The sequence below is a fragment of the Calidris pugnax genome, unplaced genomic scaffold, assembly GCF_001431845.1.
Source record: "Calidris pugnax isolate Ruff unplaced genomic scaffold, ASM143184v1 scaffold171, whole genome shotgun sequence".
NCBI classification, from domain to species: domain Eukaryota; kingdom Metazoa; phylum Chordata; class Aves; order Charadriiformes; family Scolopacidae; genus Calidris; species Calidris pugnax.
The window spans coordinates 12,662,771-12,690,507 of record NW_015091064.1 but is presented as its reverse complement, the minus strand read 5'-3'; the positions used below and the strand labels follow the sequence as shown (position 1 = coordinate 12,690,507).

Here is a 27,737-nt window from a genome sequence, read left to right as displayed (position 1 = left end):
CAGATTTTTCTGCCAATAATCTAGGCCAAAGGAACCATTTAATTTACCATTAGACACAAAGCCATCATCACCCTGCATTTCAAGGGGAGGGGTAGGTCATTTAAACTGCAATTTAAACTGCAATTAAACGGTCATTTAAAACTGTAAATATCTCATTTCACAGATCTTGAGCCTTGAATGGAGAAGAGTTTGCTTACACCTTCATTTCCAACGACCACTTTAAAGCCATGTAGGTACTTGGCAAGAGCTCAGACCAGGAGGGCAGTGTGGTTTGCCCCCCCTCCTCAGAGCCAGAGACGCTCACGACATCGCACAACTCACCAAAGCTACTCTCAAAACCAAACTAATTTGGGATGCTCAGGATTTGTTTTCTGGCACTCCTTGAAACCACTAGATTTCCTCAACTTCAACTGGAGGCAATGGGCTTACAGGACTGAAAATCCACTATTTTAGACGCTGATTGAATGCATACAGCCCAGCTGTCCCATACCCATCACATGCTCCACCTCCCACGCCTGTGAACCGTGGGCACGGCACATGGAGTATCCAGAACCAGAGGCTTATCTACGGGGCTTTTTAATGATGGGGGATTAGTTTAACATTAAGTGTTTCAATCCTCTCTACTTGCAGCTTGGGAGCTGAGGGTATGAGAAGAGCTTTCACAGAGAGCGATTCCCCTAAGCACTGCTATTTACAGTCCTGTATGATAAGTGATTCTGGGAGTCCTGGAGCCTAATCCATTATGTTTATGTTTTAAATGCATTTCCCATCTAAAGCATTTGCTCCTAACCTAAGGAGGCAGAAAATAACCTTTCCTGACGGCAAGTTCCCAGTTGCAGACAGATAATCCTTGCATTAGCCCAGTCTTGTGGCCAAATCGTTATTTCACCACAAGAGAGCACTCCAGCAATACAAGACTTTACGTTTCCTAGAAGCAATTTTATGACCGCCTGACGCTCCGCATGGGGCACCCACTCAGGAACCAAAGCACTTCAACAAAAATCTAGATCGATAATAATAATAATAATCATTGGAACTGTGATTTTCTGCTGAAAGAGAAGCACGGCCCGCAGGCCTGAAGCTACAGTTGCCCTCAAGTCTCACTCACGCGATGGCAGCGCAATCAGGGGGGCAGTGCTCCTGCTGCAACAAACAGCTAATGCTTCTCCTCCTTTCCTACTCCTAAAGCAGACACTCCGTTATTGGCACCCTGCTCCCTGGTCACAGGGCTGCTGTCATCTGAGTCATAAGTCATTCTGCCCCTCTACTCTGCACTGGGGAGGCCACAACTAGAGTACTGCGTCCAGTTCTGGGCTCCCCAGTTCAAGAGGGACAGGGAACTACTAGAAAGAGTCCAGCGAAGGGCAACAAAGATGATTCAAGGATTGGAGCATCTCCCTTATGAGGAGAGACTGAGAGAGCTGGGACTCTTTAGTCTGGAGAAGAGAAGGCTGAGGGGAGACCTTATCAATGCCTACAAGTATCTCAAGGGCAGGCTGAGGGAGGAGGGAGCCAGACTCTTTTCAGTGGTTCCCAGTGAGAGGACGAGGGGCAACGGGCACAAGTTGGAACATAAGAGGTTCCACTCAAATCTGAGGAGAAACTTCTTCACGGTGAGGGTGCCAGAGCCCTGGAACAGGCTGCCCAGGGAGGTTGTGGAGTCCCCTTCCTTGGAGATTTTCAAGACCCGCCTGGATGCAGTCCTGAGTAACATGCTCTAGCTCTAGGCAATCCTGCTGCAGCAGGGGAGTTGGACTAGATGATCTCTATGGTCCCTTCCAACTCTAAAATTCAGTGAAATTCAGTGAAATAAACGATATCCCATGGTTGTTGTCATGTGCCTTCCATCCATTCCCTGACACAACTATGGAAGGTGACCCTACTGGGATGCCTCAGGTGGTGCTGGCCTGGGCAGCAGCACATCACGGAGGGCAGGTGAGGAGAAGGCACAGCCAGGATGTGAGTGGAAATGGGGACGGGAGCCTGGGAAGAGGGGCTGCACAGGCAGGGGGGATCCAAGGGCACGTCTCCCACGCTGCGCAGGGCTGACAGACAGCACATAAACCATTGTGGCAATGAGGAGAGGTGAAAAGACACTTTGGGATTTATTTTTTACTAAATCCTCCAAAAGGCTAGAGTTTTGTGAGAGAGAAATCTTCCACTTTTGGACACCCTTCCAAAACCATGAACCAACAAGCTGCCACACTTCTTAAAATTTCTCATGGCAACCCCACCTCCAGTCACCAGGTGGGAGACTTACTGAGGGCAAGTTCAACGTTTGCCCCGTGAGGGCAAAGCCCATGACCTAAATGAACATAGCACGTGGAGGCACAAGGAAATAAACAGAAGGGAATCATTTCTAGCAGGTGCACCAACCTGATCATGGGAAGAATGCTATCAAGGATCCTGCTTGGGTATGACCCTGTACTTCCAGAAGATCCAGGCTTTAAACTTCTAGCAAGTTTAGATACTTAGTACTTAGGCTGTTGGTCATCTCTCGTGGAGGAAAGAGTATAAAAGGGAGCAATACCACTGGAAGAAGCCAAGATTCTTGTTGCTTATCTACCTACCCTGTCTTCTATACTCTTTCAGGGGTCCACTTTAACCACTTTAACAGGAAAAATTATTCTGGAGCAGTGTGGATTTTTTTTTCCAGGAAGCTGAATTACAAATTCCATCTTCACCCTGAAAGCCGAGTAAGGTTTTGGAGAAAAAAACCTTGTTTTCTCCCCTGTCTCCTTCGCTTCCAGGAGAACATTCCCCAGTGCCAAACATAGGAGCCTTAAGTGATGTGATTTTATTTTCCATTGAGAGAGAACAGATTAGTTGAACAGATCACACAAGGTGGTAATATAGGAAGCCCCTGGATTTGTTGCCAGATGAAATCCATCGCTGAGCACACACCGAGTCCCTTGAGTAATGTCTACAAGGTGAAATAGAGAGGTGGCTTTTTTTCAGTCCAGCTCCCATTTAGACCATAATACAGTCAAGCAACTCAACTGTAAAATTAAGTTAAACCATGTTTACAGAGGTGCTGACAGGCTTTCCAGTCATGTTAAACTAAATTTATAGAGCCAAGTCAGTTGAAGAAAGCATTTTTTGTAGCCAAGTAGACAGAGGAGTAGATTTCCTAAGGAGGAAATCTGCAATCCCTGGTCCAGTCAATGGTCCAATACTTCTTTTGGCAATTCTCTTTGTTCAAATGGTAAAAAGAAATGAGGACGGGACTTGTATTCCAGATGCCTGCCTCAAAACGGGTAACGATTCAGCAGATTTGGAACTTGGGTTTTAAAGTTACTTCTGATTCTTTGGAAATCATTCCAACACAGAGTTTTTAATTCCAAAAAATTATAACTGTTCAATTATGTTCAACAATTGTCACCAGACCTAAACTTTTCAGCTTTGTTCAGATTTTGACATATACAGCTTCAGGCTGGATTTTCCAAGTCCTCATGCTTTGTTGTGCACAAGGCAGACAATTTTTCTTTCCTCTTTCATAAGAGGTAATTGAAGGTAAACAGGGGAAAAATGGGGAGGAACAGGCCTATACAATGACTCACTGAGGATGATGACAGAAAATTGCTGCTGTCTGCGCTAAGTGAAGGACTTAAAATAATCCATCAGAGAGGAGGGCAGGCTCGCTGAGCTGGCTTTGCAGAGCTGTGTCAGAGTTAAACGAGGCTTCTTTTCTCAGGTAGGTCACCTATTTCTTTACTTTGCTAATAACTGTCCATCTCTGTTCAGAGGGAAGTGGGCACCCCTGCCTACTTGCATTTCTAAAGAAGGATGTGTAACAGACTTTTGTTTCCTCCTCTGGGACTGAATTACAGATGTGGTCAACTCAGCACTGTATAGAAAGAGAAAACAAGCCTTATACAAGAGATAACTTGTCAACCCGAAGCAAGGCAGATCTGAATTTATAAAACCTCATTGGGGTTCACTTCTGAGACCAGTGAAATGCAGATGTGCAGATTCTTAAAGAAGCCGGAACCTCCTTTCAGCATCAATCCATTTCTCAAAAGTTTCTCTCGGAAACTTGGAATCTGTCTGAACTTTGGTACAAATGATTTAAAAGGAACTCTGAAACTCAGCAAGTTTCAGGTAGCTTGAGGTTACAAGCACTTGAAAGAGCTCCTGAAGTGGCTCCAGTTGTCAAATGAAGTGAGCACAAGCAGATTTTTTTCGCAAAGGATTTGCTTACCGAAATCCCACATGCTGCACACTTCTTGCCAAATCGCTGCAGAAACTTCTGCCAGAAAGGAATGCTCACAGCTGCTGATACCTACAAAGGACAAAAAAACCCCGTATCAGTACTGAGCTTACTGCCACTGTCTTCTTCAGCTGCAGAGCTCACAGACACCTTTTTGTCTAATGCACTAAGGTCTGAAAGGAAGATGAACTTGCAGATTCCTGTTTCTCCTCATCCTTTGAATGATTTTTTTTTTTGGTTTTGATTCACTATTACATATGACAAACAATACCTATCTGTGAAAGGGTTTTCCACAGAAGGCAGTATCTTAAAATTTCCTTTTCCTAATGTAAGCCACAGCAGTTAAAGTTATACACGACACAGTCATTAAAGTTCAAACATATTGCAAATACTTTGTGCTAATGCCTTTTGCCTCGTGAGCCAAACCTGACAAATGACAAGGGAATGAAGCTCTACGTCATCGTACAGGAGAAAGGCTGAAGCACAAGATACACTTATCTTGAGACATACTCAGAGTACCCATCCCACACTACATGTTTATTCTCAGGAACAATCTGTAAGAGAAATAATCGCTTACAGTCAACATTACCGTGTCATATATTGTAATACTCACTTGGTAGCAGCGATAACCACAGGCAACATAGTACCAATACAATGAAGTATTGACCTAAATTCGATGGCAACATAGTACCAATACAATGAAGTATTGCTACTCATGACAGTCTTACAATTGACCTAAATTCAAGTGTCATCTCATCGTTACAGTTATATTTGACTCTTTACTGACTTTAACTCCACTATTTCTTATCTCTCTTCTTGGTGTCCGTTACTTGCAGAGCCTGAAGACACCCAAGAGTCACCCCTTGCTCTCCAATATTGTGGGTTTTAATAATTGGAAAACATCTGTCTTCTAATGTGGGAAAGGAAGAATCAAAAAGGGGTAGAAAGGGTGGGGGGCTGTCACCAAGAAGTGGAAATGACGTTCCCCTAAGATGGTTCCACAAAGTCTCTGTGTCAAATGGCTCAGAAGTCATGCAACAGCTTCCCTGAAAATCATTGCTGCAGTATTCTATATGGTAGAAAAATTCTCTACAAAATATTTTGAAAGTGCAGTACATGCCCATCCCAGCAATTATGCAGCATTAATTGTTCTACTTGTGTTTAAAGGACTGTGGCCAGAAGGATGAAAATAGCATTTTTTGACTAATACTACTTGCAATCATAAAGTAAATCATGGAATACAGGAATAGTGTGTAATCTCAGTTTTAAGTATCACCTAAGCAAGCAGAATTCTACCTCTGCATGTCAAGAGAAAAGGTTCTGTAAAAGGATATTTTTATCACACTGCCAATTGCTCTAGAGAGGAATCTTCCCATCTCTGGATATTTTAAATATTTATCCTTGCAAGCTGCCTGGCCCAGAAGACTCATGTGTATGAATACCAAAATTAAAGTTGTTTAATTTTCAGTATATCAGCCTGGGGAAAGGGAAAAAGGAGCTACAGTTCCAGACCTCCTTTCTGGCAGCAGCTTTTGTCTTTTATAGGAGCAGGAAGTAACTTACAGGTAAAAGCAACAAGGAATGAATTAAAAGCTCTAAAGCATTACCTTTTTAGTACAGTAGAGAACACCACCTTTATTTTGAACAGGCAATGTAAAAGATAGTGTAGCTTCTTAACAGCTCTGTCCAGACAGAGAACTGTTCTTGTCTTCTGTTATTTTGTGCCAAAACCCAGTGAGAACCAGCTGTCAAATAGAAAGATGGGAGGGAAGTGCAACTCACCAAGATGGTCACCACCAAATACTGGAAGTGATTGCGAAGACCAGCAGCATGAGTGCAGAACAGGACAAAGTTGCTCTGCTCCAGCTGTTGAATTGAAGACATTTGGTGACAACCAAAAAAGAAAGGAAAAATAAAAAGACAAAAAAATGATGTCCCACTCCGTACTAGCCAAACACAGTTGTGACTGATCTGTTAAATGTCGGGTTTGTGAGTCTCATATTTCCCTCGTTTGCAAAAATTTAAAGAAGCAATAACTCTCCTGCTGTCACTGAAGTAACATGGGAATAATATTGGGGCAAGCAAGAGACAAACCATGTACCTAATACAGCATAAAAATGACCAAAACAGGAACTACCTTACAAGAGGATTCTATCTAAAGGCTTTATTCCCTATGTTGCAATTGCCTTGTGATGTTGTCACAGCCACAGCTGCAGATTACTGCAAGAAATTGCCTTTCCTTTTCCATAGCAATGCCATAAATCTTTAATCAGAAGCTCTGACTCCAAAACAAGTTACTCCAAAACAAGCTGGAATTATGCTCACGACAACTTCCCGTAGTAAAGCAGCTGCCTGCTGGTTTTGTGTACAACCTTGGCTGTAGAGTGTAGCTTTGGGTCAAACACCTCCCTAAGTCTGAGCACTCGTTGGATGAGCTTCACTGTGTTATAATGACACAGGAAGCTGCTGCCACCTTGCTTTTGCAGAACTCAGGGTGGGTCTGAACACCAGAATATGGTTCAGGCCCAGCTCCAGCAATTCTGCAGAAGCAGAATGACAGAGGAGGATTTGATACACATGCCACAGCAGTATGATCAGCTCTTGCTCCTTTGTGCGCTTGTAGCTTATAAGTGGCCAATTATTTGCATACAAATTAGGATAAAAGGATAAATCCCTTCTTCATTGCCACCAAAGCCTTCCTTAGCTTGTCCCCCAGTTTACGCTGCCTTCATTTTAGATGTAGAATATCACATTCTGGGATTGTAGCCAATCTTTACCTCCCTATTCCTTCTCTTATCAGTAATCCACTCACTATATTCCATGAAGGCAGTGTCCCTCCCTTGAGTAACAATAGCAAGGGTGGCTCATGCTGGCTGAACTGGAGCAACACAGCTTCCAGCTTCTGCCTCCCCTCACACCTCGGCTTCAGTCAGTACAAATAGAAAAATAAAGAGATATGGACTGACAGAAGATCTTTTCCTCTCTGGGTGTTGCCAGCGAGTAGCTGGCTGCCAGCAACCAGATGTGTGCTGCATCCTTACGGACTGAGTGGATGCTGGAAGGATCTGGACCATAAGGCACCTTTCATCTTTCATCTTCTCCTTGTCTCTGCTGTTGCTCTCTGGTGCCTGCAGCTCCCAGATGTAGGCAGAAATCCTTCTGCTACTGTTCCACATCCTTGGGCCTTCCAGCAAGGACTGATAGGTAAAGGAGAGCCTAGTAACTGTGCCCAAAACCAGGCCAACGAGAAACTTCAGTGCTTCTTTGGCAAACAGGCTTTTAAGTAGCCCTTCCAAGGAACTTACTGATTCACCAGGACTTCTGGTGAACACAGAGCTGCCCTCTTATATGCCCTGTTCTTCCCCTCTGTCTTGATATTCACCTGATCAATGGCTCATGTGACTAAGAGTCTGTTGATAAAAATGTGAATATTACTGGCTTTTCAAAATAAAGCCAACTTCAACTGGTATCTACAGGGTGACATTAAAATAACATATTCACCGAGTTGAGCATAGCTCAAAAATCAAACTTTAGAAAGAATGCTGGACTATGGAGTGTAAGGGTTTCTTACTGAGTGGTTTTTTACAGGTCCTCTCTATGGGAGGACATATTGCATCTTTTTGCGAGAGCCACGTTAAACTGCAGGTCCTCATTTGAAAATTAACCCCATCTAGCTCTGAGACAGGTAAGAGCTCCTCTCTGAACATCACCTTACTCTGACCTAATGCCTTCTGTGACAAAAGACTCCACAAGAACCAGTTCAGCCACTATCTGAGAACAGCCACCTATGCAAAGGAAAGGGGCAACGGTTTGAAGTGGCACACACTAGAGAGAAGAACAGAGAAAAGAGAAAAAGCATTCTCTAAGCAACTGAAACCACAGGACACTGTAGCTGGGTAACATATAATGACCTAATCTGGGTCACTAGGACTAGTTCCTCACCTTTTATGACAAAAAAAAAAAAAAAAGAAAAAAAGAAAAAAAGAAGCCATCTTTAAGAAAAAAAAAAAAAAAAAAGAAAAAAAGAAGCCATCTTTAAATGGTCAGGACTTTGGTTTTGCTTCTCATTTGAAAGAACCATCTCCAGCCACATAGGCCCCCAGGCACCAAAAAAAGGGCTTTGGTTCCCTACTGATTTGTAGGGACAGGCACCACCCCCTAGATCACAACCTCCAGTCACCAGCCAAAGGTTATTTGCATTTTAGCTGCCGCAGACTCTCCCATGCTGGGACTGGAATGAGGCCAACAGACAGACTTAGAGAGTCTGAAGTTACCTGAACTGCTGTCGAGATGAGAAGAAATGAAGCTGTAAGCTTCACATATGGACCATGCTTCATGGTGAGTCCAAGCCCCTTACAAAAAGGAATTGCTCTGTCTGAATTTAAGGCATAAGGATCTAAGAGGAGCAGAATACATAAAATAACAATCTTTTTCAGAAATGGATGTGAAATTATTATTATTAAATCTAGGCACACTTAAATATATCTTACCATCTTTTTCCTTTACTCCGAGAAAAAGAATGACAATTCCAAGAAGATACACACCTCCTATGACCCCTGCTGCAATCATATAAACTGTTGCCTTTGGAAAGAAAAAGACATATATGAAATTGTGACAGTAGAATGACAAGTCATTATGAAAATTTCAGTCTCTTTCTGGTGAGTCATCTGCAAATGAAGAAATGCCCGTCTACAGACAGCCAACTGTCTGTCTTTTACCCCTCTGAAAAATGTTCACTTCTGCAGTTCATTTATAAACAACACCTACTTTAGGATAAATCCAGGGCACAGAAGTATATATTCCTTGCAAAAAAAAAAAGGAGCTGTGAACAAAAGGGCTACTGTGTTGGCAACCTGAATGTTTTAAAAATTTGCTTATGTTGAGACTAGCTACAGACATACACAGACTTCTATCAAAAACATGCAGCATCCCTGGAGTGATTCTGATTTTCAGTAAATCCAGTGGATCTAGTACGACAGACTGCAAAATCTGTCTCTGTATCTATGCTGGAAAGGAAAGGCCTCAGTACTGATGTAAACATAATTACTACAGTTACTGCATTTATACATAATGATAATAAAATCTTCCTTTAGGCTCTAATGAATTTCAGAAATCACACTTTCACACCAATGTTTTGAGAATATGATAGCTTGTGTGCTTGTTTTCCCAGTTACTTAGTGAAATACTTGAGCATATTCAAAAATCTTTGCTCCCTAATAACCAGGGGAACAAAGCCTCCGAGGATACCCCACACACCATTAGATCACATTTATTGTTTCTAAGTCTGATCACACTGATTCCTGAATAAAGCTTAAAAAAATTTTTTTTGCTTTAGTATTCTGTAATAACACCATTTTAAACTAGCCCCTAGTGAAAACAAAGGCTGGCCATATACCTCCTGGCTACTTTACAGTTTGGCATCTTCAGCAAAGTTCCTCAGTGTAATTCTGGTGCCAGGCTGAGAAGTGGTTGCAAAGACACGGATGGGAAGCCCCGTTTGCAACAAGGTCAGTGTCTCCATTCCAGCATTACTGATTTCAAGGAAGCCACGTTCCTGCTCATCCAGCTGGATATGATATGGTGTTATAGAAACAGCCCCACCCCTCCTCCTAAGAGATTTTTGGGTGCTCCTATCGACACTTACTTGATGAGAGAGGGGGTCTGAGGGGTCTGGAAAGCTGGGAGCATCATACCAGGAGTCGGTTGTATTTACTGGGGGAGTCACAGTGCAGTGATGAGAGACATGAGCACTGGCCACAATCTGCCCCTGAAGCGCAGCTCCAATCAAGGTGCCAAGCACTTCCATGGTCATTCCTAAAGAAGAAAGCACAAGGTGCACTGAGGATGAGAACTCAATTCCTCCACCATCTGCAAGCTTGCTCATCTGTCTCAATGAAGAAAAACCTCAACAAACCATTTTCTTTTGCAGGGAACAAGCAGAAAAAGCAATACCAAGAACAGCAGAACTGGAAGGTCAGAAATAGAACAAATTCAAGGAAAAGGGGTTTTGTCATCTATTTTCTAATCAGCTTTTAGAAGCCTTCATGGAAGAGCTTCTTTTAGAGATGGATACGGCTGAGATCAAGAGCCACAGGGGGATGGCATAGAAACCTTTCATATCGAGGGCCAGAGCAGAACCACACTTTAAATTTTGACTGCCATTTTTGCAAAGCAGGACTCGGAGCCAGAACATCAGACTTTTCATCACTTTATAAGAAGTAGCAAGATCTGAGCAACAGGCATATTTCAAAGTTCTTGTGTTCAGAATTTACAATTACTTTCCACCTTAACCAAAATAGCTGATCTTTCAGAAAGCAGATCATACCTTGAAGTAAGTTATATTTTTCCCAGAATGTAAGTAGGATTTATGTTAAAGCAACTTTGGAATCCAATATTTCTACCTTGCATTCATAGTAAGAAGCAGGACAAAATTTATAGTAAGTAGTTCTGCTTGTCTCCAGTAGAGGGTAATGGATCCTCTCATCCCAACCGTTTTTTTAAAAGCACACTAAAAACACATTATACAGCTGGTTTTCTTTAAACAGCTGAAGAAATGCCTGAACAACTGACTGCATCCAAGAAAGCCATCAACAAGAATTCTCTGTGAAACCCAAAGAGAGGCAAAAGTGTAAAACACTTGTTTAAAAAAAGAGGAAAAAAAAATTTCTCACATAATCATAACCATTACCAGAAAACTTGGCTCCAAACAAATATAATTTCAAAATATACAAAAACACTGACATTTGAAAAGCTAAAACTATGGTTCATTCCACCACCCTAACTTGGCTTAGGGGAATGGCTGGACACTCAAAAGTTAAACCCTTTCTGAATAATAAAATGACACTATAAATGTATAACACCTCTCAGCCATGGAGTTCAACAGCTTTTATGAGCAAAAATTTCACATGCCTATGAAGCCTTGCATGGGACTAGCAGACAGGAAAGCACATTTATTTGGATCACAGCCTCTGAAGACATAAAACCAGACAATAGAAAACACTAGGTACATGGATTTAGTTAGAATTTAGGCCAGATGACTCAGAATACAGTCAGTGCCAAAGAATATAACCCAACTGGAATCTCCCGCTGTTTAGTCCTGTCCTATGACTTCCAGTCCAGACTTTCTCCTGAGATAGTTGATGATAATGCAAATTACAACTGTTCCATGTGCTGGAAGGGGATTGGGTGTCTCAGGGAGCATTTTATTCAGAATTTCTGACATGGTTTTTTTAGCACTTCTGGCCATTTCATTGTGCCTCTGTGGTCTATTTCTCAACATACTCAAGCAAGTATGTTGATAGTTAGAAGGACTCATGGAAGAGAAAAGGGTTCTTGTCAGGAAGAGAAAAGAGATGCAACAAAAAAATTACAAGTTGTTCTAAAGCAACACTGAAAGACAAGTTAAGACATAGAAAAGTCTTGCATGTGATATTTGACTCTCTTCTCTTTACCTTGCTTAATGTTGGTGGCCATGAGAGACAGCAGGTACATAGCGAAGAATGAGAATAGAGCGTGAGAACCGAGGTGAAGAGAGTAGGAATGGAAGAAACTGTTCGTACATTCAATTTATGATCTATACAGGAAATCCTGAAAATATTGCACTTTTTTGGTCTGATCGATCTCCTTCAAAGCAAAAATTTTGCCTGGTTGTGATTGTTGCAGAGCCGGAGATGTTCCCGGGCTAGTCTGGAAGCCCTCGTTCTTTTAACTAACACAGTCAGAGTACTAGTTATATAAAAGCAAGATCTGTCCTTAAACTACTGCTGTATGTTAGAATTAAATAAATGCAGATGAAATAAAAAGAGAGATTTCAGCTGGTGTGAACATGCACACAAAATTACTCTCCTTTTTTGATGAGGCTAACTGTCTTGATTCTATGACTTCTAGAATTTTTTTCAAAGAAAATAGTTTTGGGATCTGAATTTATAATGTGAAACACATGAACCTAAGGAAATCTGAATACCCCTCCACCCCTCACGCCTAAATACTCAAAATCACTTTCAGATTTTCTTTAATTGAATGTTAAAGAAAGTCAGCACTTTGGTTTTTTCCCCTACAAATCACCTTTAAATGAAATCATTATTCGCTACCCTGGCTTGGGTAAGAGTGATTTTTATTGTTTCGTCTGGCTAGCAATAAACCAAAACCAGTTTATAGCTAATGAGACAATTTGAGACAATAAAACATTATTGTCTCCTGTTTAGCTAGAAAAATTGAAGCATTTACAAGACAAAATATTTTTTCATCAGGTATTAGAAATCTCATACAAAAGTCCAGTTTAGGGACACAAACCATTAGGGACTTCCTATAGATAAAGAATGATTTTAAATAAAACTCAGCCCTAATCCACATGAGAAAGGCCAGATCACACTCACGGTACGCAGTTGCAGAATCTCTCTCCTTCTGGTCCGTGCTGAGAAACATGGTGAGGGCAGAATATGGTACTTGGAATAACTATGCAAAGAAAGAACATCACTTAGGAAATGTCAGGGTAAATGCTGTATTCTTCTGATATCCCAGAAAGTGTTTTAATGTGACCTCGGAATTCACTTATTTAGAACATTGTATTTTTTAGCGTGTAGACCTGTCTTTCTGATTTGTAAAGCACATAAAAGGAAAAAAAAGAAAGTAACTTTCATAATATAAATAATAAATTACCAAGTTGCTTTACCTTAATGCTGTGCTCCTTCAGCTTCCTTGGGAAAATGTCCTTTATAGCTAGGCAATAAAGCATCTAGTTTTCTTTGCACTAGGAGACTATCGTGTTCCTAGCTTGAGCTAACTAACAGGAAGCAAAGCCATAAGGAAAACAACACAATTTTCCACTTTATTCAAGCCAGAAGAGTGTATAAATCCCCAAAATAGTTCAGATATCTGTCTCACTATGTAATTCCAGGAGATAATTGTGAAAACTACTTTGTCTTCAGCACCATTTTGCCACACATTCCTTAATCTGAGTTAAGAATAGATAAAAACACACAATTGCTATGTCCATTCACTGAAAAACCAGTAGATTAGGAGTGTTGCTTATTTGTTTTTACAGCACTGTATCTAGCATGCAATTGATACAGTGCTGTAAAATCTTGCTGGAAACAATGCACTGATAATATTTATTGCAATGCTGGGTAAATGACCCCCACTTTTACTGCAGGAGAAGCCTTATGTCCAGTTGTACTTAATTGAAAATAACTACTGAATATTAAAGGCTTCGACTTTTGGATGGTCATGATGTGAGTGGGACCCTGGCCTCATAGTGTTGACCTAAAATAACTTCAAAAATGTCAGAACAACATATAGGCCAAACTCCCAAACTCTCAAACAAGAAATATAAATGTTTTAAATGCCTGGGAACCACTTTTTCAAAACGTGGTCCAGTGAAATTCAATCAGCTGGGATACACCCTGCCAAATTGCAAAGCAGCTGCCTCACTTCCAGTGCTCATCTGCGGCCCTATACAGCTTTGCACTGAAGACACCTTGTGTCACCTTCATACTGGCTACAAGGCAAAATGGGTGACACAACCCCTACATGTGCAGTATGGAATTGTATCGGAAAAGTTCTTTGGGATCCACTGAAATTATGGCTTCTGCATAAATATTGCAAGTTCTGGGCTGTATTAAAAAAATTTACATGCTCAAACTCTTCTATCCAAGCATGAATATCGTGATGTCTGCTATCAGGACTATTTGAGGTCTGTATTTCAGGACTTTCCATAGTCTTCTTGCTTGAGTCAAAACACCCAGGACTAGGGCCACAAACCTACTTGGCCTCCTAATCTACTCCTCAACACAGAAGTTTTGAGAAGTTAGATGTCTAACTGGAATTAAGAATACAAATGTCTCCGTGGGTCTCTATAGTCTTCTTGCTTGAGTCAAAACACCCAGAATTAGGGCCGCAAACCTACTTGGTCTCCTAATCTACTCCTCAACACAGAAGTTCTGAGAAGTTAGATGTCTAACTGGAATTAGGAATCCAAATGTCTCCGTGGGTCAACAAGAATGAGTTGAGTATCTAGGGCTCTGCCAAGGAAAGTGACTGGAGTTAATCTATCTGAATTAGCAGGTCATTTGCCAGAGAAAGCGTTGGCAGAAACCATCAACCAGCAGAGAGTTTGACAAAAAAGGACATCTGCTTATCCCTTCAACTCACTAGAAGTGGAAATCAAATGTAAAATGTTGGTAAATCTCAGTTTACTACACCTGAGTGCATTAACATAGACAGAAAACAAGCCAATTACTGCTAAGACCATCACAACCTGTAATCTACTTACTGTGGTCAGGGCTTGGAAAAGGCAGTAGAAAGTCAGGTACCATGCAACTCTTCCTGATACAAAAGGAGGCAGGTACCACATAAAAAAATAGGACACTACTGTGAAGGGTGTACATGCCAGCATCCTGCAAAGAAGATTAACACATGTCAACAATCTCAACATAATGATAGCAAAGCACATTGAATTTTCCTGCTAATAATCAATATAATGTGATTTATTTTGTTTTATTTTATATGATTTTATTTATTTTATGCAGTTCTTCTAACTACAATAATGCCACGTTTTTAAGAATGAAATGTTAGCATGCATTAAATACACAGATTAATGTAAAATGTATACAAGTACTTCCACAAAATGGAAAAAGCCCAGCAAATCTGAAGGAAAAGAGCTATACTTAATAGCCCACTCAGAACAGACACAATTTCCTTGCACATGCACTGTAACAGCACACCTATAATGTCATTCCTTAGTATATGTCTCAGGCTACCTATTTATTAGAAAGAATCACTGAAAACTAAATTGTGTTGTCACATGTCTTCGCATACTTCAGCAATTTTTACATGAGCCTACTTATTACCAAGGATTCCCTCTTCCAACTTTAATGCCTTCAGTTTTCCTCTCAACTCTAACCTCTTCATTGCTACTTCAAGCAAGTGCAAATATGTTGATACACTTAAAAATGCTGAAAACAGCATAAAAGATAATGGACAGGCCACTAAGTTCTTAGTGTCTGTACCTACTTGGATACGTGACAATTTGCTTCATTTAACTCAACAGCAAAACTCCTAATCACTTCAAATACAAAAGGATCATCTTGTGGTGAGGAAGGTGGCTAAAAAAAGAGCCACAATAACTTAAATTGAGACATTGCCATTAACCTGCAATTAATTACATTGGTCTAAAAACTATTTCAGGCAAAAATCACTTGTCAAACTCCATGATATGGAGGAAGTGGTCAGATGCTATTATTTCCTAAAAGTCTGAGCTGCAGCAGCATCAGGGCTCTCCTGTATTCTTGTAAATCAGACATGAAACAATATAATTAGATGACCAAGAACCCAACAAAAAATATCCAAACACGCACAAGAGAAAACAGATTAATCCCTTCACAACAGCACTACTGACATTGGGGGTCAGCTGACTATTTTGCAATCGTGAACTGAAAACCTTGAATACAAAAGAGTAATGTGGGTAAATAGTTTAGTGAAACAATGGCTTTCCCACACTGCTCTTTGGGATGGACAGCATCGCTGGGAGCTGAGCATTTACAAGGAAAGTGCCAGGTTCTGGTATTCTCTGTCCCTCCAGTCCCCAGTTCATTCACAGCTGGCCAGCAATGGAAAACACAAATAAGGGTAAAATCCTGACACATCTCGGGGAATCTACCTTCCTCTCAAAAAGTGTGAGCTCTTCCAGACCAGTGTCCAGAGTCACCACAGTAAAATATTTTCATTGTCAGTTTTTCATGCAACTTTTCAGCAATAACCCTCTTAGTATTCCTCCTCCTTTCCATCCTCTTCCCATATTTTCTTTTCCTCATTAAAGTCCATGAGTTTTCAGAGCCTTGCTGAAGCTGCTGAATATCTCATTGTCTACTATTATCTGCTTTGACAAAGTATCTGACCAGGTTTGTGTATTTCATCAAGTCAATGTCTGCTTATGCCTTTTAAACACATTGCACAAAAAAGACCAATAGTGATTCATGACTTTTTTTTATACTGAGTACAGCATTAACCTATAGTTAAATGTTCACCTTCTTTACTAATGTTCTTGCTTTGCTGGCAAGCTTTTCTGACTGAGACAATTCCATTGCTTCACTCTAGATACTTTAAAAGCAAGAAAAATACCAAATACTAAATTATTTTTAAGTTAATGAAAGACCCTTTTTTTTTCTTGCTCTGTATAAATACAGTCTGACCTCCTTCAAAGTGTAGTAACAAGACTGCCTTAAAAAAACTACCATTACAAAATAAACCAGATAAAATTCTTCTGTAAAGAAAGCAGCTGTTTGATGAATGCATATTATTAGGCTGGTTAGATAAGCACTTTTCCTGTAAGAAGAGTAAGTTGTACAGAAGTTGGTTTACAGTGCAAAGGGTTGATAAGTTCATGCTTGTGCTAGGATGGGAATTACTTTAATATTGATTTAACACTAAACACATGTGTTTGCACTATCGTCAAAGAACTGAAAAAAGAGGCATCAGAATACATCCAATTGCATTTATATAAAAATGTCATTATTTTATTTTTTAATAACTTCATTACTCAGTTAATTCAGTGCTCATTAAAAAGCATTCAATTTACCTGGCCACAAATCAAATCCTGAAAAGAGAAACAGCAGCAACCTCCTCTTTTCCCATGGGGCTCTTGACAAAGGGCTTAACTTTGACCCGAAGGCCGTATTCCTGCTGAGGCCAAGAGCAGCTGATCTCAGCCTTCTTCCAGAATATACTTGCTTTCTAGTCTTTGTCAGATATAAGCTGCCCACGGACAAATTTCTGTAGCCCTAAAACCACACGACAGCAAGAACTAAAAACCTGGGATTATTTTCATGAAAATTCAACTTCTTTGCTCAGGATACCAAATTTACTCTTAGATTTTTGTTGTGGGGGGTTATATTCATTCAAAATTCATAATTAATTCAAGATATCTTACAGTATTACAATACATCCTTATAATGCATGAGATAGAGCAGTGACTGAAAGACTCCCTATTGCACAAACTACTCAGTCTCCCCTTGACTTCCAAAATATGACACCCTCAACAAATAAATGTCCTATGGAATAAACAAGCTTGGGTTATTTTAACATGGACCAATCCTTTCCAATTTTCTTGCTTCACACCTGCGTATCTCCTTCTTTATGAGTAACATTCATTCTTTTAGTTTCTCCTTAAAGCCCATGGGCAGCACACATACCAGTGTGCTAGCAAGAGTGCAAACAACAGGTAAGTATGTCACAGTGAAGCATCACACTGTCCCTTTAGAAATGCTGATCAAAATCTCACAGCATCTCATTCATTATAAAAGTCATGGTGACTTTTTAAATTAAGTGTCTCGATTATGGGGGTGTAGGAGAAGCAGGATGACTGCTGTAAGGAAGAATATCAGAGTGTCAGTGCTGGTTGCTGAGCCCGTCAATGTTCCACAGGTATGCACACATCCTTCACTGCACTGAAAGGCCTAGAGAATTAAAGAATTAAAGTTAACGGAGCTCCTGGAAGGCTGATGTGAGAAGTGAAGGCACAATAGGACACAAGTGGGAAAAAGTTCCAACTTTGTGGAGGAGTGAAGCCAAACTAAAGGAATCCAGGTAAAGTTGAAAATTCAAGCACAGATTCAATAAAATTTTAGATTTGAGCTTCCAGTTTTGTCAACATCGCAGCGTCTTGGCTTTATTTCTCCAGTGGCAAAAAATCTCTTCTAGGTTTTCATGGGTGAACAAGGTAAAGGGAAACAGATGACAGACATTTTTTTGTTTTTATTCTATGTATGTAGAATGAGTACAATCACTGTTGTCTGGGAAACAAGCAAAGAAAGATATGTCTATTTCAACGAGTTGCCTGTATGACCACAACACACAATATTGATATATATATGTAAATACATGTACTGATTTATGCTTACCAAGGCATGAGCCGGCCAATTTTTGTCCATCTACTTTTGCTAATAAAAAAGCCAGCAACAGGATCAGTAACTGCACCTGAGGCTTTGCCAATAAACAGCACCAGAGAGGCATGAAACGGAGTAATCTGAAAGTACAGACAGAATTACTGTAAACAAGAGCCATTGTTTCACAATACAATGAAACAGCATAAAGCAACTTTCCAGAAAAAAAAACTTAGTGTTTTAAAGAATAATGACAGTTCATTTACAAAACATGTTTGTTGCTGTCATAGAAATTACTATTGGTTACCCATAGCAAATAAAATGAGACATTGGGACAGGCACTGTGCAAGAAGGGATTGGAGGGGAAAAGTGCAAGGAAGGAGAGATTATGGATATGTTTAGAACTAGGAACATGAGTCAGATAGTCAAATAGTAGGCTAAACTCCTTGTTTTAGTCATAAAAACTGATAGAGTTCCTCTGTAATTATCCCCTCCCTTTGTTCCTCACACAGCCCCATTCCCCCGTATCTTTATCTTGACCTGATGTAGAAAAAAGCAAAAAAAAAAAAGCAGTTTACATGCATTCCTGTTTTTTCATCTCCTGAGATTACCAGCAAGGCTGCCAACTGGTGGCACGTGTCTGTGGAAGAGGTTGTAGCACAGGAGATTTTATCCACTCAGAACTGAACTATGACAACTGAACCGTGTAAGGCACATCTGTTCAAATCAAATTTGCCTGTGCATATCCAACAAATCTCACTTGAAAAATGTTCATGGATTACACAAGAATAAAATGGCCAAGTAGAAAAACCTCTGAAGTTAACCCAGGAAGACCATACTTAGGTGTCGATACAGAAACACAGTTTATCCTGGGCAATGTAGTTATTTTTCACATACATCTGTAGAGAGCTTGGGAATTCGTATCACACAATGGTTAAAAAAAGTGGGTTCTCTGAATGGGTTCAATAAGCATTGGGCTGTGTCTCACAGCAGTCTGCTGATGGTCACCTCATCCACCCTTGTTGACTTGTGCCAACAAGTAGCCCACCAACCCTGCAGCCCATGGGGGCTGCACTGTACCTGCTCAGGAGTTACTGCTACTTCTCAAGAGACAAGTCAGCTAAAACAAGAACAAAATAGCAGTCAGAAAGATACAGGAGTGGAAATACTGAAGTTATGAGGGATGCAGGGACCTTCAAATTAGGCGGGTTTCGCGTTGGTATTTTGTTCAGATAACTTGAATAGACAAAAAAGGAATTGGATATTAGGTAAGCAGAGGCTGAAGAAGTCCTTGAGGAAAATTAAAACCTCTTATGTTAGAAGTGGACTGTATGTAGTCGCTCTGTCTTCATCATCAGTATGAGCTCATACATCCCTTGGCTGCACCTTCTTAGCCGCCTGAATCTAGGCAGTGTCTGTCAGCACCAAAGCCAGAAACTTCTCAGTGTTAATAAAATACAAGATAAAATATGCTAGATTCACCCATCTCAAAAGGAATAAAGAACAGGATCCTATTATCAGGGGTCTTGGTGTTTTCTGTTAATTTGACTCAAGGAGACTGTGTGGTTTGGAGTTACATTTATATGTCTGTAGTTTATACTTTAGTGTGCAGTTTAGGTGGAACATGGTATTCAAATGGAAGCTACAGAAAGTGAATATAAAAGTAATTTTCTTAGAAAGGATACAGATTATGTATGAAAGATCATACCTAGCAAGTTTCACAATCTCTCAAAGAGCTAAAACAGTTCTGCCCTCTAAGTGGGCAAGAATTAAATCCAGATAGTGACTGTAAAATTACATGCTCTCCCCTGAAAAGGTGTGGAAAACCCCACATGATTTCAGAGCTGTTTATCAGGGCTTGAAATAAATCCTGTCCCTGCAGTATCACTTCAGAGAACAAACTAAACCATCAAGGAACAAATAATTAAGCCCCTTAATGAAGTAGCAAGTGTATCATTACAAACATTTAGCAAAATTATTGGGTTTCAGTAGGAGTTTGTTAACAAAATAATTATTATTCTGTCATTTATTTAGGTAGTGCCCACAGATGCAAGAACGGCACCCCAGCCTTCTGGACACTCCACACGGACACATAAAGAAATAAACACTCCCTAGCTTCAAGAATTTTCAATTTCTGTGATAAGCAGAGAGTGGGAAAATTGCCATATTTATAAGCACCCTGGGAAAATTGTATTAGTGTCTTTCTCATTCAGTTCATTCTTCATCATCTCCAATGGCTTGAATTGCCAGCCTTGATGTAAGCGTGAAACAGCTGCAGTCAGAGCTGCATCCACCTCCCTGCTGCATCTCCACTTGACCTGTTCCACCTCCAGCTCCTCAGACTCCACACCATCACTCAACATTTTTGACATTGCCGTCCAAAACTGGCTCCTTTTCTAGATCTAGAGACTTTGATATGAAGAAGACACTCAAGATTTCAGTTTTACATTCTAGTCTTGTATTGCCAATTTTATCAAGTCACACCTCAGCTTCTGATATCAGGCTTCTATAGGAAAACCATAAACCAAATCTCTTGGACACTTCCACTCCCCAAGTCATGATATCCTGCTTTTCTGCATCTTAAACAGTAAACGGATAACAATATCTGATCCAGAACCTCCTGGTCTTTCTAGCAAACAAAAGCAGTCATCAGTGCTGAAAGCCTTAGTTTCAGCTACAGATGTTCTCACAGTCAATGCAATTTGGCCTCATTTCCCTAAAATCCTTTTTTCTATCCTTCATCTGTCCCACCTCGTTACCATGCAGACATACAAGACAAGCCAAAACAGTAAAAAATGCTTATGGATTGATTTTTTTTCATTTGTTTCTCTGCTGTCCTGAAATCAGCTGAAAGTCAGATGAATGGGATGACTCCTACTGCTTTGTTTTACCAGCTCTGCATCTGCACCAGAACATCACAGACTTTCAAAGAACCTTCAGGAAGGACCACTCAGCTTTATTTGCAATTAAATTTTCCCAGACAAACCAAATCATATTTAAATGAAATTAGGTTGACTACTGGATGCAACTGCGATGATTTTTAACTAAACCTAATGAACAAAGCTTCACAACCTCAACATGGTGCTATTAATTTTTCAGACATCTCATATCTTACACTTTCTGACTCTTGACAAAGAGAACTGCTTTTTCTTGTGCCTACAGGTATGTGAGCTCTACAGTGACCAAAGCTCTACTAATGATCCCAAACTAAAAGTAAACAATGGCCACTTCAAGATAGAAAGGAAATTAGGGAAAAAAGAAAAAACCCAATTATTTCTGAACAAGTTTATGGAGTTTTCAGGATGCCGAACAGCTAGAGACAATGATAACAAGACAATTTAAAAGCTTTATTAGCTAATTAATCTTTTATCACCCCCAGGGACATTGTTGACAACATCAGAGTTGAGGTAAGACTGCAATCTGCAAAGGTTTCTAGTGCTACTTACGTGGGCTATATCCAGCAGGTAGATCTGTAGGAAGAAAGCAGCAGCACTTCCTGCCACTTGATTTGGGGCACCTCCTATTGCATAGCATAATTTGCCACAAATCGAGAGCCTGTGTTCCTGTTCAGGACGAAGCAGAACAAATGATGAGAAAAATCAAGACACACAAGTTAAAAGCTACAGAAGTCATAAGGTTAAAGTCTAAGGTTAACGCCAGATTCAGGTATTTGCTTCACAGGTATCCCACTAATAAATCCATATGCCCTCAACCCCTATCATCAACAGGCATTTGGATGCTCATTGGTTTGATTTTTAATGGTTTTGTTCCTTAATTCAGCCCCTAAAAACAGATTACAGTGTTCCTTCCAGGGAATCTAGGCTTACCTATCTGCTCGCAAGCTATTAAAAAGGAACAAGTCTACAAATAAGCAAGAAGAAGCAAAGAGGTGCAAATATTGTTAGGCTATTTTCTGAGCTTAGATTTGTCTTTAAATGTTTCATTCAGATTTTCTAAGGTTGAAAACTCTTTCACTTAAAAAAATATTATTTACTACATTAATCTTTAAGACCATAATAATTGATATATACTATCATACCATAGTAATTAGACAACATTAATGCAAGAAAAGTTCCAGTCAAATGCAGACTGAACAGATTCCAAACATTTGTGCTCTGTTCCTTCCTTATTTTGTCCCAAAATGCTGGTGTGAGCCTGGCAAAGTCACATGAGTTTGCACATCTTCCTTTTGACTTCACTTCTCTGTATCTTTTATGAAAGATGGCATAATAGGAAAAGTGATTTTGGGGCCTGAGTCCTTGTTAGGAAGGACTCTAAGTCACTCTAAGTGTGTTTAAAAATTTTTGCAAAACTGTGCTCTCTTGTTTCCCTTTTGATGTTTGAAAAGTATGGGAGGCATCCAAGAATATTCCCTAATACAATTGCCAAATAAGACTAAGATAAAGGCTGAAAATAAGGCTTCATAGCAGTAATTAAAAGATAAAAAACGCACAGTCTAATAGAAATTCTAATGAAGAACACTGTGTTCTCCAACAGTAAAATTTCCAGAATACTGGAAAGCCTTTAAAAAAAACCCCTAAGACTTAATTTCATGCCATAAAATTTAAAATACAAGAAGAAAATAACTCTCCATTAATCTTGTATTCCTTTCAAAGGGTCACCATATCCAAAACAACTTTAGACTTCTAAGCTTTCAATCCCTCTTTAAAGATTGTTGTCAGCAGGAACCAGGAAACACAACGAGGAGCAGCAATATTAATCCTGGTTCTGCTCTCTCTCTGGACTGACTACACAAGCCCTTAATTCTTACATTAGATCAGGGTAAAAATAGAGATATGGTAATGAGATCCACCACAATGATAATATTCTGATACATTACCTAATTTCTGCATATTTTTAATTGTACCATCATCTTTACTACCTAGCATTTGATAAGTTTGAGACTTCTAGACAGAGCCTTTCATCACCTAAGCATTTTCCTTTGAACTGTTTTATCTGAGTGGGTGTGAACAAGCAAGCACAAGTATTGGGACTCTGTCCTTTTTGTGTTTTCACGAAGAAAGTCGGGGTGGCATACTGTTACTACAACCTGAGTAAAATGGACAGTGTCAGGGCATGAGCTGCAAAATGGTATCATCACAGCAGGCCTCTCTTGTGCTCTGTATTGGCAATTTTGCTCTTTCCAGGAAAAAATGTGGTAAACAGTCACAAGACAGACTTAATCAGAACAATATACCATTTAATTTGGTAAGAGATTCAAAACACAACAATCAAAACACACAATACATATCTGCTGCACAAAGAAACTCACCATTTTTCATACATAAGTCCTATTAAATGCGAGCTTTACGAGACTTATGGGGCCTATAGAATCTAGTTTGCTCGACTCGCAACACAGACCTCTTGTGCTTTGCTCCAGGGGCTGTGTGCTTTTAAACTGTTTTATTTTTAAATCATTCCCTTCTCTTAGCCTCACCTCCATCCTCCCAGAAATTGAATTACTTTAAAAGTTTACTTTCCTTTGGTAATTTCCCTTCTGATCTCCAAGCACTGGCAAGATGACTTCCAGCTGAATTCAAGAGACGTAAACTGCTACATAATCCCATATCCCATTCCACCCCCAAAACAAGCTGAGAAAAACCTTTTAGATCCATAAGGCTGCTTTCCCACTTGTTTTCCCTAGTAGCTGTTGTAGAATCACAGAATGGTTTGGGTTGGAAGGGGCCTTTACAGTTCATCTAGTCCAAACCCCTGCCATGGGCAGCGACACCTCCCACCAGACCAGGTTGCTCAACGCCCCATCCAGCCTGGCCTTGAACCTTGAACACCTCCAGGGATGGGGCATCCTCAGCTTCTCTAGGCAACCTGTTCCAGTGTCTCACCACCTTCACTGCAAAAACGTCTTCCTTATGTTCCTCTTTCAGTTTAAAAACATTGCCCCTTGTCCTTTGAATAGCTAAGGCCATGCTAACACAGAAAAAGTAAATGCCTCTATGTAATATACATGATTCCCAAATATTTTTATAACAACAAAGAATGTTAAGTTGTTAAGAACTAGTCTAATTAAACTTGTGGTACAGGAAACAGTCAACCAAGATCTAAACTTACAGTCTGTAGGCAGCACTCCTATCTTTACATCGGTTTAGTGGTTTGAAAATTTACAATCTTAATACATATTTTGTAATAAGTCTCACTGTGATTCCACACACCCCAGGATGCTGCTTAACTACTTTCTGAACCACACTCCCAGATCACCTTGAAGCAAAGTTAATGCTTTAGTCACAGCAGTAGTTAAGTTTTCACTAAATTTTGTTTATGAGTGTTGTCTTCGGAATAAAACAAGCTGTTCAGACAGACATAGCATAGAGAGGTGTCCTCTTCAGTCAGCCACAGAAATGTCAGGAATCAGCAGTTCATGAACTTCCTGAAATGGACATTACTGTTCAAAACCTGTTTTCCTTGTATTTTGCCTACTTACTTTTGGAACTCATTCGTACCTTAAGCTATAGTACTCCACAGCAGCTCCACACATGAATAACACATACCACGAAAGGAAATGTCACTGTGTTGATTCTAGATCTGCTGCCTGGTAATTTCATGGAGTGCCCCTGAGTTTCTCTCTGCTGAAAAATAATCATTCAGACTCTACATTCTGGCGTCTCTTTACAAAAGAAGCAGCCCATAATCTATTTTGATTCTCCCTATTGAAGTTATATGGTAATCACCATGCTTTCTACCTCAGTATCCTACGAGACAGCAGTAAAAATGAAGGTAGGACCCTGCACCAGTAGAATGGAAAAATTTCCTTCTTTCTAACTTCATGGGCTTAGATTTAAGAGTAGAAAAGATAGAGGTGGCAGCTCTCCGGTACAGGATCTAGGGCAGTTAAGAGCCCCAGCCTTGGTGGGGTTTACACAATATTGCTAATAAATGACACCAGAAACTATCTTGAGAAGGATAACATGGCACTTGCACAGAGCAGTGGGACCAAAGTCAGTGCATTGGCTATGGGCAACTAACAAGGTTTTTCTCCTAAGGCTGAATTTCACCCCTGCATTGATTCCTCAAGCACACCAGTGAAAGCTTTTTCACCTGTGTAAATTTGTCAGTGAGCCTGAAGTACTCCAAAAATTCCCTAGAGATCAGAATGTGTAGGCAGTGGTCAAACAATGAATAAAATACAAAGAATTTTATGAAAATTTTGAGACCCCTGTGGTGTAGTTGAATGCCAGCATCAAATTGCTTCTACAGTGTTTAGAAGAAAGTTGAGATGATGGGGTGGGAGGTAAGAGAAAGAAAGGTCAAAAGAAGTTATGTTAATTGTGTTTTGAGGTAAACTAAGAAAACAATAGCTGAGAGATTTTATTTATTATTTAGAAGAGTAAGTTTAAACACCGTTACAGAAAATTAATGCATCTCATACACTGTAGTTCCTTTATTAATTCTCCTGTAAGTTAAACTAAAACTGTACTTTTCATTGCTTGTAAGTTTTCCATTCCCCAACAGAACAGAAATTGAATCCAGCATTTACAACAGATCATCTTATTTCTAAAGAAAATACTTAAGCACATTGAAAACAACTCTTTGGAACTGTGTGAAGATACTGCATGAACATTATGGGCACAAGGAGCAGCCACATTTTGTCCTAAGCTCCTCTTTATCAGTCGAGTCCAGAACCGAACCAACAAGTCATTTAAAAGCAGTAAGAAGGGAGAGCAAAACCTGTGACTCAAAGATAACGGCTAGCCTAGGTTTATCTGAGAAACAATGAAAATGTAGCTAACGAGGAACAGCTTTTGAGTCAGCTTTTCTCTCAACATAGAATTAATGCTGGTTAATGTTTCTGTTGTTTCTGCTCTGTGAGTGACTGTACAACTGCCCCATGAGTGTGACAGTCCCAGGTGGGATCCCAAGTCCCACACACCAAGTACTTTGAGAACTGTTTTCAGGTTTCTTAATGACATCAGCCCACCCCTGAGTGTAAGAAGTGAGAGGAGCAGGGCTTGGGTACAGACACCTAAAAGGGCACATGAACAAGGCAGGATGCAGTGGTGCTTCCCAAGACATCCTTCCAGCTGCTGGCAATGTAGAGCCAAGGGGCTCTGTGAGCCAAAGGTGGTGTATCTCTGCTTCAGATTTCTTCCTTGAATTCACCCAGATAGTTTCCAAACACAAAAATTCAAACCAGAACAGCATGTGGCCACAGCATCTGATGAGTTCCCCGGCTCGAACGCCCTCCACCACATGAGGAAAGGCAACCCCAGCCCCTCCGTTTTGAAGCTGCCCCTTCCCCGTTTTACCAGATGCCCCCTCAAGAGCCATGGAGGTGAGGGGGGGTCCTCACTCACCCCTTTACCTGCCTCTCCACCCCTATCTCGGCAAGCACCGGGTCCGAAGAGGAAGCATTTCGATACTTTCTCACAGGCAACACCTCACCTGGCAGTGAGTGAGGAGTCGATGAGGCTTCCTGAGGAGAGTGACCCCCCTCCCGCCCCTCTCCTCCACTGACACCCCCTCGGCCTTGGTGGGAGACAGCCCCGGAGGGAGATAGTGCGCTCCAGAGACAATATCAGAGTTACACGGAGCTTCTCGGCGGGGGAAAACGGGGATGGCGGTAAGGATTTAAGAGCATCACAGAAGACACGGCAGCAGCAAGTTCAGGCTGCCCCAACCCCCCCGAGAGTGCTCACCCCCTTCCCCGTAACCCACCGGCAATGTGGATTAAGACCCAGGGGGCTGGAGCAAGAGGGGGCGGGCGGGACCCCAGCCCTGCTCTCACCCCGGGACTGCGCCCGAGGGGCTCCTCAAGCCGCCTTTCCCCCTCCCCAGCCCCTTACCTCCTCCTGCGGGCGCTGCGGGGTGTCCTTGGCAGCCCCCGCCATGGCAGAGCCAGGGGACAGCCCACCCCGGTCCAACACCTGCGAGCCCGGGGCGGGGCGGCCGAGGGACTGAGAGGGAAAGCGGGTGGCGACCTCCCCACCCCGCGCCCTGGAGGGGCAGAGGCGCTATCGCTGCCCTCCAGGCTCGGGAGAGGGTATTCCCCGCCGGAGGAGCCCTCTCCCCGCCCCGGGGAGCCGGGTCCCCCGCGGGCGGCGGGAACACCCCCCTCACCCTTCGCCCCTCCATGCTGCTTCCACCGTGAAGAGGAGTGGGGCAGCTCCCGCAGCCTGTCCTGTGAGGAAAAGGAGCCGTCCGTGAGGTGAAATCCCGGTTTTATTGCTCTGGAAGCCTGCTAATAAGCATCCCGAGTGCCCAGGGAACGGCCGCCATAGCGCCCGCCCCGCCCGTCCCCTCACAGCGACCCGCCTCACCCCGCACGGAGGGCTCCCCTGAGGTGAAGGTTTCTGGGGCTGTCTTCATCCAAAGTCTAAAAATACCAGCTCTATGCTTTTGAAGAGACACGCTGTTGTCTGAATTGCTTGTACGAATTTGTATCCACGCCAGTCACCTGGATGCGAGATGACACAAAACCCGTGCCTGGCCCAGTCAGCTCGCTGTGGGAAGAGCCGCCCCCGCGCTCAAAAGGCCCTGGAGCCAACACCGGTACTTGTACAAGTTCACCACCACCACCCTGCCCACAGGAAAATGGTCCTACAAGCACGCTCTGCCTCAGAGAAAAAAAATAAAAATAAAAATTTTGAAGTATGACTTCTTTCAACTGTGAGACATACTGAGAGAAGAGGGCTTAA

General features: G+C 41.3%; 1 protein-coding gene across 1 annotated transcript in view; it reads right to left on the bottom strand.

The window, feature by feature from the left end:
* MFSD2B (major facilitator superfamily domain containing 2B) overlaps positions 1–27,341 on the bottom strand; it is a 35,264-nt gene extending 7,923 nt beyond the window's left edge. Inside the window, 11 exon segments of the mRNA XM_014956902.1 lie at positions 4,202–4,282; positions 5,993–6,076; positions 8,485–8,606; positions 8,701–8,791; positions 9,855–10,024; positions 12,586–12,664; positions 14,481–14,604; positions 18,106–18,230; positions 21,534–21,650; positions 26,886–26,942; positions 26,944–27,341. Coding sequence (XP_014812388.1) covers positions 4,202–4,282; positions 5,993–6,076; positions 8,485–8,606; positions 8,701–8,791; positions 9,855–10,024; positions 12,586–12,664; positions 14,481–14,604; positions 18,106–18,230; positions 21,534–21,650; positions 26,886–26,942; positions 26,944–27,174 — 1,281 coding nt within the window. The 5' untranslated portion in view covers positions 27,175–27,341.
* Positions 27,342–27,737: the final 396 nt, after the last annotated feature.